This window comes from Sciurus vulgaris (assembly GCF_902686455.1).
Source record: "Sciurus vulgaris genome assembly, chromosome: 1".
Taxonomy (NCBI): Eukaryota; Metazoa; Chordata; class Mammalia; order Rodentia; family Sciuridae; genus Sciurus; species Sciurus vulgaris.
The window spans coordinates 144,215,356-144,229,268 of record NC_136461.1 but is presented as its reverse complement, the minus strand read 5'-3'; the positions used below and the strand labels follow the sequence as shown (position 1 = coordinate 144,229,268).

Sequence of the window (13,913 nt, the reverse complement as noted above, 5' to 3'; positions counted from 1 at the left end):
TCATGCTTCTATATCTGCATGGTGATTGAAATGTAACATTCTCCTAATGAAATTGTCCTTACAGGTTTGGGGGTTGTCAGAACTGCCCTGTTAAGGGAAAAGGTCACAATGGGGACCACTTTTTTTTTATAGCAGGCATTGAACTCAGGAGTATTCAACCATTGAGCCACATCCCCAACCCTGTTTTGTATTTTTATTTAGAGACAAGATCTCATGAGTTGCCTAGTGCCTTGCTATTGCTAAGACTGGCTTTGAACTCTTGATCCTCCCGCCTCAGCCTCCCAAGCCTTCATTTCTTGAGGGTTTTTTTTTTGTTTGTTTGTTTGTTTTTTGTTTTTTTTTGCAGTGCTGGGGATTGAACCTAGGGCCTTGTGCTTGCAAGACAAGCACTCTACCAACTATCCCCAGCTACTTGGTTATTTTTGTAGTAATATGCTTGATACAACTTTTTATAACTTCTTTGCTGTTGAATCCTTTTGAAAATGAGAGGTTTGGCTGCAACGTACTAATCTAAACCCAAATGGAATGTATCCTGTGGCTAAACTTAGGCATGTTTGATCAAAATTCTTGGCTATCCCACTTCTAGATCTCATGTAGATCTGGTTCCTATTGTTTTCTTATGGTCCAGGTTTGTATATTACTTATTTTCAAAGGCGAGACTTGGGTTTATAGTAAATGCTATTTACATTTTTAGGTTTTTATCCATTTGTTACATTTATTTTGAGAATATCTGAATCTTATTTAAAAATTGGTGGTAGAACCAACTTGAACATATTCACTGTTCTAAATCATGTAAAGCATTTGTTTATTTAAAATTTTACTTTTCTAAAATTGGTCTAAATATTGATTAAACTTTAATGCCTGTGTACCAAAGCAGTATATTCTTCTCAATGTGATGTGCAGATTACCTGCATATATGTTAATGTTTCCTTAGCATTGTAGAGTCATAGAAATTATAAAGGATTCAAAATAATGTTTTGTTTGCATGTGCATTGGGGGGGGTTTCCTCACAGAATTTCCAGAACAAAAATTGTTTGCTGCCCTGTTGATTAAATGTGTTGTGCAGCTGGAACTTATCCAGACCATCGACAACATTGTGTTCTTCCCAGCCACAAGTAAGAAGGAGGATGCGGAAAACTTAGCTGCAGCCCAGGTAAGGACCCTTTTAAAAGAGCCACTGTGTGTGAATAAAGAGGTTAGCGATAATGGCCTGGGCTTCAGAGCAGAGGCCAGACTAGAGATATAATTTGGAGGACCTTCATCACAGAGATGTCACTTTAAACCTCAAGAGTGGTTGATATCTTGAGGCATTGAATGGCTACAGCAGAGAGGAGGATCAGGGACTGAGAATGAGAATCAGGGAGTCAGTGAGAAAGTCATCCTCGAAGTCAAATGAAGAAGTTTTCAGAAGGATGTGATCTGATGTTCTGGACAAGTCAAATAATATTATAGCTAAGAATTGCTCTCTAGAAATTTGGAGGATTATTGACCTTGATAGTATGTCAGTGTTTTACATTGATGACAAAAGAGTAACTGAAATAGGTACAAAAGGAGAGGATTGAAGGCAGCAAACTTTGTTAACTCTGTCCAGAAGTTTTGCTATAAGAGGATACAGGGAAATTCGGTGGTAGCTGGAAGAGGAAGCATGAGAGATCAAGAGAGGGTTACTTTGTTTTGTTTTACACATTGGCAGTATGGCAACATATGTTCACTTGTGAAAGTTTCCAATAGAGAGCAACAGTATTTCTGAGTGACTGAGGATGGTACCTCCCTCATGCAGGAGTAGGCATCACAGGGACAGTCCATTCATGGTAAATAGGGGGAAGGCAAAGGGTGTGGGATCCAGATGCAGGAAGGTTGGTATATTTGTGGTAGGAGTTTGTCGAAGTTTGTTTGTTGAGAAGAGATGGGAGAACCTGAGGGCTGGAAATAGGCAGGGTGACCAGTGACCATAGGGCCTGGGAGGATGCTTGGTGATCAGAGGGTGGAGAGTTCCTACTTTTCTTTTAATTAAAGTAGAACAGATTTGATATTTTATGTCTTGCTTGAAGAACAGGTTTTTGAGGGAGGGTTGAGTGTTAAATTTACTAAAATTGTGATGACTGTACTGTGGTGGTTTGTTTTTCAAAGAGAGATGCAGTGGACTTCGATGTTCGAGTTGATACACAAGACCAAGGAATGTACCGCTTTTTAACATCACAGCAACTTTTTAAACTACTAGACTGCTTATTAGAGTCACATAGATTTGCAAAAGCATTTAATTCCAACAATGAACAGAGGACTGCTCTGTGGAAAGCAGGTAAACTGCTCAGGTCTCACATGGTATTGTTCACTGTGAAAGGATATACTAGAAATGTGTGCATTATCAGAATTCACCAATTGTGCACTTCAGGTATGTTAATAGTCATCTCATCAGTTTTTTCTAGTCAGCAGTAAACCAAATAACTACCTGGGGGAATTCATTTCCCGTGTGTTTAGCTTTCTCCTTTGTTAATTGACTGGATTAATTGTTCTTTCATCTTGTTACCCCAATCTGGGCCTTCCTGTTATGATATCCATCAGCAAAATAATTTGTTTTTTATTTAAAAAAAAAATTAAAAAAACGTGATATGGGAAGATCCTGCCCATGAAATCTGGCCTATGTATTTGAATGACTTCTTTTTACTTGGGAACTAGCCATACCTCAGAATAGAAGTGAATGTACTAGGACAAGAGAGGTCATATTTGTTTTAGACAAATTAGCAAATTTAAATAAGAAGCTTTACAAATTATACTTACATTGTTAATTTTTTTATGTAAGAAATAGTTATTTGGGCTGGGCACAATGACATGGGCCTGTAATCTCAGTGGTTCAGGAGGCTGAGACAGAAGGATCTCGAGTTCAAAGCCAGCCTCAGGAAAAGCAAGGCGCTAAGCAACTCAGTGAGACCCTGTCTCTAAATAAATTACAAAATAGGTCTGGGATATGCCTCAGTGGTCAAGTGCCCCTGAGTTCAATCCCCAGTATCCCCCCAAAAAAAGTTATTTGATGTCTATTAGAACAACACAGGGGCAGCAAAATACAGAAAAATAAGGGAGCTGATGTTTATTTAACATCAAGTTTGCCTCAAATAGAGTGCTAGGTGCTTTACATTTGCTTATTTAATTTAAAATGCCTTTTGTATCCTTTTCGCCTTACAACCTAATTTTCAGAAGGAACAGATGGTACTTATTTTTTCTCCTTTCCTCACCTTATTACAACCATTTTTCTGGGACTCTTCTTGCAAAGGTGACCAGGCTCCTTGTTTCCACGCATACTGTGCCCTTTACACCTCTGATATTCAGTGTTCCCCTTCCTCCTCCTCCCCACCCTGTGCTCTGTTCATCCGGGAGCCCTGCCACTGGCAGACCTCGTTGTACTTCTGCAGCTTTGACTGCAGGACTTCAGATACAGTTCATTTGAAGGGTTCTGCTTTCCCAGACCACAAGTTGTTTTAAATCTTCTATCAGCTCTATAAGGTCACAGGACTGTAACTTAAAGCAGTCCTGCTTTATAGACGTCTGATGCCAACAGATGAATGCACACAGAATTTGCCTCCCAACAGGCTGTTTGCCTTTAAGTTAAGAAACCTTTCCAGTCTAATCCTGGAAACTTTCCCTTTCTGCAGGCTTCAAAGGCAAGTCCAAGCCCAACCTTCTTAAGCAGGAGACAAGCAGCCTGGCCTGTGGGCTGCGCATTCTCTTCCGGATGTACATGGATGAGAGCCGGGTCAGTGCCTGGGAGGAGGTCCAGCAGAGGCTTTTAAAGTAAGACTCTTGATTGATTTCTGCCTTTGACCCACGTGGCTGCGTGGTGCCGAGCAGGAAAGGGACAATGGCAAGATCAAGAAGGTAGCTGAACCTTTGGGGTCTTGAAGCCCCTATTTTACAGATCAACTATAAAAGTTAAATATAGTTTTACAGGTGAATGTGCTTTTTTTTTTGAGATAGGGTCTCACTATGTTGTTCAGACTTGCCTCAAATTCCTGGGCTCAAGCGATCCGCCTGCCTCAACCTCCCAAGAGTCTGGGACTACAGGCATGTGCCACCATGCCTGGCTTAGGTGAATGTGCTTTGTACAACTGGTAACATATGAGCAGATTATGTCTAACACACAGTATGAAGGACAACACTTTATCTCTAAAATTTAAAAACTTCAAGATAACAGTTTCTAGGTCTTTGTAATATTTTTAGGTAATCCATTTTTATAGAGCAATCATTTGTGAAAACGAGAGCCTGCCTGCCTGCCAGCTTTCCTGCATTTGAAAAAATATTTGGGTATTTTATTGGTTTGACTTTTTTTCATTGTTTGACTTTGTGACAACTAAAATTTAAATTCATGCTAAGAATGAAACATGCCATTTAGAAAGAATACTGTCATCTGCATTATATTTTTCTGTCAACTTGGAAAATAGGTTTTTTTAGAGACCAGTTAAATACTTTTTAGAATTTTAAGAAATCACCTAGTCTATAGTCTCCCATTTTACTATGGTAAGACTGTTCAGATCCAGAAGCATCTGGGGCCTAATAAGAAATGGAGAAGAGCCACCCCAGGTTTCAACCTAGGTCTCTTGACATCAGGCTTGTGCATACTGTGAAGCATTGACTTAAAGTCATTGAGACTTAGAAAGTTTATAATTATTTTTGTTTGCTTGTTTTTGTGGTACTGGCGATTGAACCCAGAAAACTGTACCACTGAGCTACATCCTCAGTCCCTTTTTCAATTTTGTTGAGATAGGGTGTTGGTAATTTGTCCAGTCTGGCCTTGAACTTGTCCTCCTGCCTCAGTCTCCTAAGTTGTGGGGGGTTTTTAATTTATGGAATGTAAATGTTAATGTTGACACTAATTAATGTAAACACGTGGGATCTAACAATTAGTTCATTAGTAGTTAATGTAAACTTCCCTATTTTCTTAATTATTCTTTCTCAGTGAACACACAAAGCAGCAGGTATGCAAGTTATGTAAAAGGAAACCTTTCTTTTGCAGCGTCTGCAGTGAAGCACTGAGTTATTTCCTCACTCTCACATCAGAAAGCCATCGGGAAGCCTGGACCAATTTACTGCTGTTGTTTCTAACTAAAGTTCTAAAGATCAGTGATAATAGGGTAAGTTTGAGGCCTTGTGTCCCACCTTGCATTTCTCGGAGCCCATGCTGCTCTTTGTTGCACATTGGGCCTACCTGTATCTCCCTCATTCCTCCTCACTTTGCTTTCTCCTTACTCAGCTTTGTTCTGTAGTCAGCAGTTCGATATAAGGGATTCACTGGGGGAGGAAGCAGAATTCCTTAGGATACCTTGATGAACTCCTGGGCTCCCCCAACATTGAAATTCCCATTCTGACCACTGAAGTCATTAACTTCCTCCATTTTGAAAACAGCTGTCCAACAGCATCATGGCCTTGCACTGCACCCTCTACCTGAGGCTGTGTCTGTTCCCTGGGCCTGTGCTCCATGCCACAGCCATCATTTGGTGTATTTAGTGGCTCCATGTGACCAAAGCTTTAATGAGCTGACTCTTAACGCATGTAAAAATTCTATACCAGTAGAAAGGTAAAATACAATTATATAACTGTAAATATAAATGCATATTTAAAGATTTTCAAAAATATACATTTCACACACACACAAAAATAGTAACTTATAGCTTACATGTAAGGAAACAGGGGTCTGCTGTGACCATCTGAGTAAGTTGAAGAGTGCCTTGACACTTTAAACCTCAGGACCATGTCGGGGTTAATAGTCAATAGTCAGGTGTTAATGCCCAGTGTCCAGAAGTGTTTCCATCAGATTTGTGAGTTAGGAAAAGCTTGAAGGACTCCAAACTCTCCCCACCCACACAGTGTCTACATTCACTGCCTGCTTATTTTGCTCACAGCATATCATCCTGCATCCATCTATGTGGTGCAGGAAGAGAGAAAGCAACCCAGTCTAGTGTTCAGAGATGAGGGAACTGCAGCAGATTACAGTACAAATAAATAAATGGAGCTGTAAAAGTGGAATGTACTTTGCCTGAAAAATATTTACATATTTTATATTGTAATGTTTGGTAGAATTTTCCCTGAAATGTAAAAATTATTTTAACAATTCCCTATAACTTAAAAATTGTTTAGCAAACAAAAGGTATAATTTCAGTAACCCATATCTGATACAAATTCAACTCTAGTTCCTATTCTGTTTTTCTTTTGCTAATTACTGAGGTTACTAGAAGTTTGTCAAAGATATGTAGTGGAAAATGTTTTTCAAAATGATGATGGACAACTAACTGAATTGAGTTTGTGTTGAGTCTGTTGAATTCTTCTCAGTCTTTTAGTTCCATAACCCATGTGCTCACTGCTTGATGCAGACTCAGCCCTTCCTCCATCTTGTGATCAGTGCAAACCCCAAGTGCTGATTCCAAAGGCAGTTTTAGGCTTGGTTTGTAATGTAAGCACTACTAACGGAGAAATTAATTTTCCCCCCCAGTTTAAAGCTCACGCATCATTCTACTATCCTCTCTTATGTGAAATTATGCAATTTGACTTGATTCCTGAACTTCGTGCTGTTCTTAGAAGATTTTTTCTGCGAATCGGAGTTGTTTTTCAGATATCACAACCACCTGAGCAGGAACTGGGACTACACAAGCAATGATGGGAACTTATTTTTTTCTGTTGGTGTTTACATCCCTCTGCTCTTTAAAAGGACCCTGGAGCTGAGGTTTCCTACCTGAAAAATGGTTTCACAGAATTGCGGCGTTTGAGGGTTACTGGTAAATATGCTTAGAGCTATAAATCAAACTTGGAACAGTCCAGTCCCTTTTAGTAATCTGGTGGATTCTTTGTCATGTTGGGCTCATGTTGAGCAGAAAGCCAATTTAAACTGTGTCAGCTTATGCTCATGGGTCCTTTCCTGTTCTCTGAGGCAGGGAGAGCCCCACATATTTTTGGCAGGTGTGGAAGTAAAACTTACCCAAAGAACTATAGATGTAAAGATTGAACTTCTGCAAGAAGTACAACTCAGGAGAGCTGTATTTTGAAGGATAAAATGTTTATAATTAGGGGGGGGTTTGTGGGGGAAAAATTATTGATGGTAAAAGATATTTAGCAACTATGGTATTCTTATTCTGAAGATTTTTGCACACTCAGGCTATCTGAGATTCTGGTAATCATCCTTCTGTGAAAAATGTACAGAGATGCAGGTCTGTAATATAAAGATCTTAAAACATTATATAGTTCTTCCTGCACTGTTTTATTTTATTTCTTTATTTTCTTATCCAGTTGCTAAACACCCATAATATTTTGTCAAATGCACTAAACATTTGGGTTGAACTTTGTCTTTTATTTTGTGGGGAATTTTAGTTTTGCCCTTTTGGGGGGCTAGAAATTTTGAGTTTGACATGTCCAGAAGCTGTTGTGAATGACACTTGTCAAGATCAACAACGGGGCGGGGGGTGGAAATAAAGGTTGAAAATATCCCTACTGACAATAACTACCTGTAATATACTTCTCTTAGGGCTTTTAAAGATGAGCCATTAAAATAGAATGATCCTTCCTTCATGGACAGAAACTTGAATCACTGCAAATGAATCTAGGTTGCTGTCACTTTCTTTTCTTTTGGGTGGCGGGGCTTGATGTAGATTTTACTCTATGTACAGAATTTAATGTTGAATATATTAAAATAACAAATCTGGCATGGTTTGGGAGGTTAGATTTACTGGAATTGTATTCATACTGTGAATTGTGCTCTGATGGTTAAAAAGACAAGATTGTTAAGCATTCCGTATTAAAAGTGGATGTAGAAATTTTTTTCAGATGGATAAAATGTATATGGTACAGATGTAAAGTTTTCTATGTAAAAAATTCTGTACAACTTTATGTACAATATTCTCATCTGGCATATTCTAATCAGGTTATAGGTCAATAAAGTTTTTGAATTATTTCATCAGTGCAATGAAAACCTGCATATCCCACAGCCCCATGTTTTATTGATTTTTTTTTTCTTAAAAGCCAAAGTCTGAAAATTAGATCCTCTCACACACATTGCTCTCTTAACCATAGTATATTCAATAATTTTTTGTGTGTATTCACTAATAACTCAGAATAAGGCAATATCTTATTTGAATGCTGAGAGAAAAAGCTGAAAGTTCCCTTTGGGGCAGTTTGCAATATGAGATTCTGTGTTGTAGAAATCAGTTAATGTTATGTGGTGCATGGCTTTAAAGAAAATGGAATATGTCAGTATACTTTGAGGGTTTTGCTAAAAAACAGGAAAAGTTTTCAGTCTTTGCTTTCACATCCTCTTAGATAATGAAGAGTATTAAACAATGCCGTTACATGTGCACTGTATTTATTACTGGTAAGACAGCTTTGGGTGCAAGCTTAGCTGGATGCTAGAGCCAAGAGTCACCTGCCTTGGTGGCTGGGAGCCACCGTGACCTTCTGCTCTGAGGGTAAGTGCGTCACACAGCCTGGCAGTTTATTGTTGCTGTAGTATTAGGACTCTCCACAGAGGAGAGTCTTCTGACTTTCAGATATTGATAGAAGTCTTTAATAATAAAGCAAGAAATAGACAAGATGAGCACATTGAACATAAAATTTACCCGTAACCAAAACTTGAAATATCAGAAATTTTCACAGTGTGGTAAACTTCTGATTTTATCTGCCACTGATGTTTGTGGAAATATTGGAAAAGGTGGAGCCTGGGAGTATTCTCAGCTGTCATGGTGAATGCTGAAGACTTGACTCCAAGTAAGAATTATTTTCCAGAATTTGAATAAGTAAGTACCACTTATCAAGTGATTAGAAAAACTTTATCTAAGGTCCATGGTGGTGGAGCAAAACTTCGTCTCTGTCCTTCACCCCAGGTGTTCCTACCTCTCCAGCTCTAGAAACCTCAGTTCCCATTAAAATAAGAAACTTGAGATTGGTAATAAAAATAATTTATTTCTAAGAAGTAGTTGAATCATATAAATTAGTAACTTGAGACAGAGCCCTCTTTCATTAGCATAAAAAAGGGGCAGACATAACATTTAGTGCATGGCTCATGGGGGTAAAATAGTTTCCTTAATTTCTGCTGATTCAGTAACTACAAATGACATGAAAATAACTAGCATGTTTGAGTCCTTGGCAACCAGAATAGTCACAAATGTATTTACTAAACGAATTAGTTTGAACAGAAATAACAAAGGCAAATGTGCAAGTAACAGGATAGTCTGATTTTTACAGTACTCTTCAGACACATTTTATCTGCCTTAATGACTAGCAGATTTTTTTTTTTTTTTTTTTTTTTTTCGGTGCTGGGGATCGAACCCAGGGCCTTGTGTTTGCAAGACAAGCACTCTCTCTATCCACTGAGCTATCTCCCCAGCCTGCAGAATTTTAAAATAATGCACATATGGTAGTTGAATTCAAGAGTTCATTACCACCCTGATTTTATGGAAAAAACTGGGCAAAATCATTCTATACAATTCTATTATATAAATCAATCAATCATGGCCTTTTATTTATGTACATAATATACATCATATACATCACATGGAAAAATACATTTTATATACAGATGGACCTTAAGTAAACTTTCAGGTAGGACCCAAAAGTAGGATATATTATTAAAGGTATAGATTGAACATTCCTTTCACCTTAAAAGGCACTACAGGGTTCAGTACACATTTATTTTAACCGTGTGCAGTAGACAGTCCCTGCCAAGTAAAAGTGCCTGGTTTTCCAGGAACCTGCTGCTGCTCCTGGTTCAGCTGTTCTGCCATGAAGTGTTTCAGTGTTTCTGAGGTGCCAGGGCGGAGCCAGGGTTCAGTTGCTACAGAGTTTGATCCATCATCACCCATGTGTCTCAGGATGTCGTCAGGGTCCACTAGTGAACTGTCATCATCTATAGGAGACAAGAGATAACTAAGGTGACACAGACACAGTCTGACCTACAGCTCTGCATTCTGCCACATATTGAACTACAATGTTTTCTTCGAGCCCTCCCACACCCCTGCAGAGGTAGCAGAGCAGGCCCGGGGAGGGGCCAAATTTGTGAAGCAAAATATGATCAACTGACTAAATGGACTACGTGGCATTTGCATCCAGAGGGATTCTATGTAGCTCAAAGGCTCCCCAACCAACCAAACATTAAGCTAACCGCAGAAGAACAAGCCATCATATTTTGTAACTGTTAGCAAAGTTAACAATGCTGTATGGAAATTGAGTCGTTTTGGGAAAGTAGTATTGGGAGGAAATTACTTCCATTCTTATACCTAATTTAAAGAAGGCCATGTCCTTATTTGAATTTGACTGTACTTCCATATCTGTATTTGAATTATTAGGTATAATAGGAAAATCTGTCTTCCTACCCCATGATGTCAATGTCTTTAAAAAAAAATAAAATTTACACCTCCTGGTCTGTGAAGGATTAGCCCAGCAAAGAGATATGTGTAATTTAGATCAGTCAATCCACACCGTACCAAAAAGCTCCTGTTTGAAAGGATAGTGTTAAATAAAAAACAGTTTAGACAATGAAAAACCTTCTCAAAGTAGAATCTTAAAATACTCTTATCATCTTTTCCCAAATATATCTGTTAAAAGTCTTAATTCAGTTTATTGGTTCTTTAATAGAAATAGAGGCAGTTCTCAGAACTCATTTAAAAAAATGCCTTTAGCTAAAAAGACATTCCTACTATTCTACATTTTTCCATAAATATTTTAATACTATAAGTTGCAATTACAATATTACAATGTAGTTTGATTAAAGATATTGTCCAAAAAGACCACTCTACTATTTGCTAAAGCTAATAGTTACTAAAAATTGTTCCCATTACACTAGTGACTAACAGCATGACAGGGCAGGCTGAGGAATAAACTGTTCTGTCTCCTGTACTCCATGACAAGGTTCAACTGTAAGTCACCAAAGTCCACTCATAATGAAAAGTCTACCATGACTTAAAATACCAGCCTGAGTCTATCTTGTTTTGTCTATGGTTCAAAAAGCCAAATTTTTAAAAATGGTAAAGATTTTCTCAGTAAGATAGTAATAATCTATATTATCTTTAAATGTATTAAAGACCTCAAAAGTATCAATTTCTGATAATCTCTCACTTTAGTAATTATCAAATGATACTAATCTGCATTTTCCCTACTGAAAACAAAACCTGAGCATATTTCATATGCAAAAACTATTAACTATTTAGAATCTACTCTGAAATATTTTGTCTAATAGAAAGAATCTGATGCAAAATTAATACTGACATCTCGTTTTGCTGAATAATTACTGTGCTCCAAAGCCACACAGCTCAAAGGACTTCAGCTATCAGTGAAAGCCAAGATGTAAGGGTTCTTACAGGATTTATACTCTATATGCCACTAAACTTTTACCTGCATTATTATGTTTATTCTGAAGTTCATTTAGTCTTCGCATTCGTTCTTCATTTCTCATTCTAAGCTGATCAACATTAACACTGGAGACAGATTTCAAAGAGAGACCATCTGGTGGTATATTAGGATGACTATTATCCTGTAGTTAAAGAGAATTTCATAAACACTCATTAACAATGAATTAGTGAATCAAAATATGCCTTACTCTCAATAAATTAATAAAACATATGCCTTACTCTCAAAAAATTAATAAAACAAAACAGACCTTTTATATTCTGATTCTTATGTTCATCCATACAAAGATGACTTTAGTCAGGGATATCATACAGCATTTGTGTTGACAGAAATGCTGCTAGACTGGATACAGTGTGGGAATTACAGGCTATAAAAGGAAAAAGCCCTGAACAAATGGACTCAGATTCAAGATAGTGAAGTTCTGGCAGAGGGGGAGACATAAAGATCAATAAAAGAGAAATAAAAATCCAGAAATAAATTCTTACATATTTGGATAGGGAGCCAACAAAATGCAATTGGGGGGGGGGGTCTTTTCAGCAAATGAATCTGAAACAAAGTGTATCAATGACATTAAGAGTAAACTATAAAATGATCTTGGGTTAGGCAATGGTTTCTTAGGTAAGACACCAAAAGCCTGAGTGATGAAAGATTGGTAAGTTGGACCTCATAAAAAATTAAAACTTCTAAAAGGATACTACTGAGAAAGTGAAAGACAACCAACAAGATGGGAAAAAATATTTGCACATACATCTGGTAGAGGACTTACAGTCAGAATGTTTAAAAACACAACACCCAATTAGAAAATGGGCAAAGGACCTGAACAGACATATCTTCAAAGAAGATTACATTATCTCCTGAAGATGTCAACTGGCTAAGAAACACATGAGACAGTGTTCAATGTCATTAGGGAAGTGCAATTTAAGATACTACTTCATACTCAGTATATGGCTACAATAAAGTCAGCAAATAAGTTATGTGCTAGCCAGAATGTGGAGAAATTGGAATCTTCATACACTGCTAGCAATGTAAAACGTTTGTAAAAGATGTAAAATGTAGAATAGAGCAGCTACTTTGAAAAAACAGTGGCAATTCCTCAAAATGCTAAATATCAAGTGACTACATAACCCAACAATTCTAGGTGTATATTCAAGAGAAATGAAAATAACAGCAGCATGAAGTATAACAGCCAAAATGTGAAAAAAAAAAAAAATCCATCACCTGTTGAATGGATAAACAAGAAGTGGACTATATATAACACAATTCAGCAACAAAAACAACTCACGTACTGACATACTTTATAAAGAAGATAGTCACAAATGCTCACATATTGTATGATCTCATTTATAATGAAATATTTGGAAAAGGGAAATCTATAGAGACCCAAGTAAATAAGTGGTTGCTAGGGCAACAAAGTTTCTGCTACCTAGTAAAGATATACATATAATAATACTAATTAACAGCAGCATCTGTTATTTGCTGGGTCCTTCTGGCATACTTGGGTCAGTGCTAAATGCATCAACATTTGTTATTTTCAGGTCATAGAGAAGGAAATACACAGAACTTAAGAAACTGCCAAAAGGTGCCTACCCAATGGGAAAGTGACATCATTGGAACATGTATGTACTATATGGGTTATTGACTACATCAGTAGTCAGTGGAACAGTGACCAAAACATGGGTTTGAATTTCAGTCTACTTGTCTATGTAACTTTGGATAATTCACTTGACCCAAATGGAGTTGACACCTATATCATAGTTAAGCTATTATAACAGGCTTTCTATATGGTATACTGCCTTTTCTGAAATTCATGTATTCTGTAGGGGGAAGGGTTGAAGCTTGGGATAATGAATTAACCTTTATAGGACAGATTTCTGTTCCAGTTCCAGAGCTTCTACTTTACAACCATCCCAAGAGGCAGTAAAATATCAAAGAAGTCAAGGCAGCAGAGCTACAAGGAGCTACAAGGTCATCAAGTTAATTGTTGGTAGAGCCTAGATTCAGACCCATGTCCACTTCACTTTCAAAACAAGTGCTTTCTTTTATTGAACCACAAGAATTTATCATGGGTCAGAACCTAGACCCTTTACCTTTTTGAACTGAAAAGAGTCAGAGGATACAATAATTCATACATACAAAGTCCAGTCCTTTCAATTTGTTCCTCCTGCGCTCCCTTGCAGAGGGTAGCTGTGTTGGTGGAGGGAGAGCATCATCTTCAATAGCAGGGTAAGTCTCACCATAAGCACCTAAATGGCCACACAAGGGAGAAGTCTTAAGTATTTCAAATCTTTTACCCAGAGCTTAGTCAAGAGCCTATTTTTAATCATTTTATGAATATATTATTTACGTACCATAAATACACTCACTCCAAGTATACATGGGTTCAGAGAGTTTTAGTGAATTTACAAAACCATCTAGAATGTTTTCATCAGAGGGCTGGGTAGGTAGCTTGTGGTAGAGTGCTTGCTTAGTATAAACAAGACCTTGAGTTTGAGACTCAGCACTATTGGGAGGAAAAAAAAAAGGCTAGACTATTTCCA

At 37.6% G+C, this 13,913-nt stretch overlaps 2 protein-coding genes across 5 annotated transcripts in view; one reads left to right on the top strand and one right to left on the bottom strand.

Moving 5' to 3' along the window:
• The window catches only part of ARFGEF1 (ARF guanine nucleotide exchange factor 1), a 112,910-nt gene extending 105,471 nt beyond the window's left edge, over positions 1-7,439 (top strand). For 3 of the 4 annotated variants that reach the window (XM_079101239.1, XM_079101240.1, XM_079101241.1), the window contains 5 exons: positions 1,014-1,153; positions 2,131-2,299; positions 3,648-3,786; positions 5,006-5,123; positions 6,479-7,439. In XM_079101239.1, the coding sequence (XP_078957365.1) occupies positions 1,014-1,153; positions 2,131-2,299; positions 3,648-3,786; positions 5,006-5,123; positions 6,479-6,643 (731 nt within the window). In that variant the 3' untranslated portion in view covers positions 6,644-7,439. The remainder of the gene's footprint in view (positions 1-1,013; positions 1,154-2,130; positions 2,300-3,647; positions 3,787-5,005; positions 5,124-6,478) is intronic. The other variant, XR_013757389.1, reaches the window with a different exon arrangement.
• A 1,928-nt stretch (positions 7,440-9,367) lies between these two features.
• The window catches only part of CSPP1 (centrosome and spindle pole associated protein 1), a 145,123-nt gene continuing 140,577 nt past the window's right edge, over positions 9,368-13,913 (bottom strand). Inside the window, 4 exon segments of the mRNA XM_079101798.1 lie at positions 9,368-9,712; positions 9,714-9,877; positions 11,362-11,500; positions 13,510-13,619. Of these exon segments, the coding sequence (XP_078957924.1) occupies positions 9,650-9,712; positions 9,714-9,877; positions 11,362-11,500; positions 13,510-13,619 (476 nt within the window). The 3' untranslated portion in view covers positions 9,368-9,649.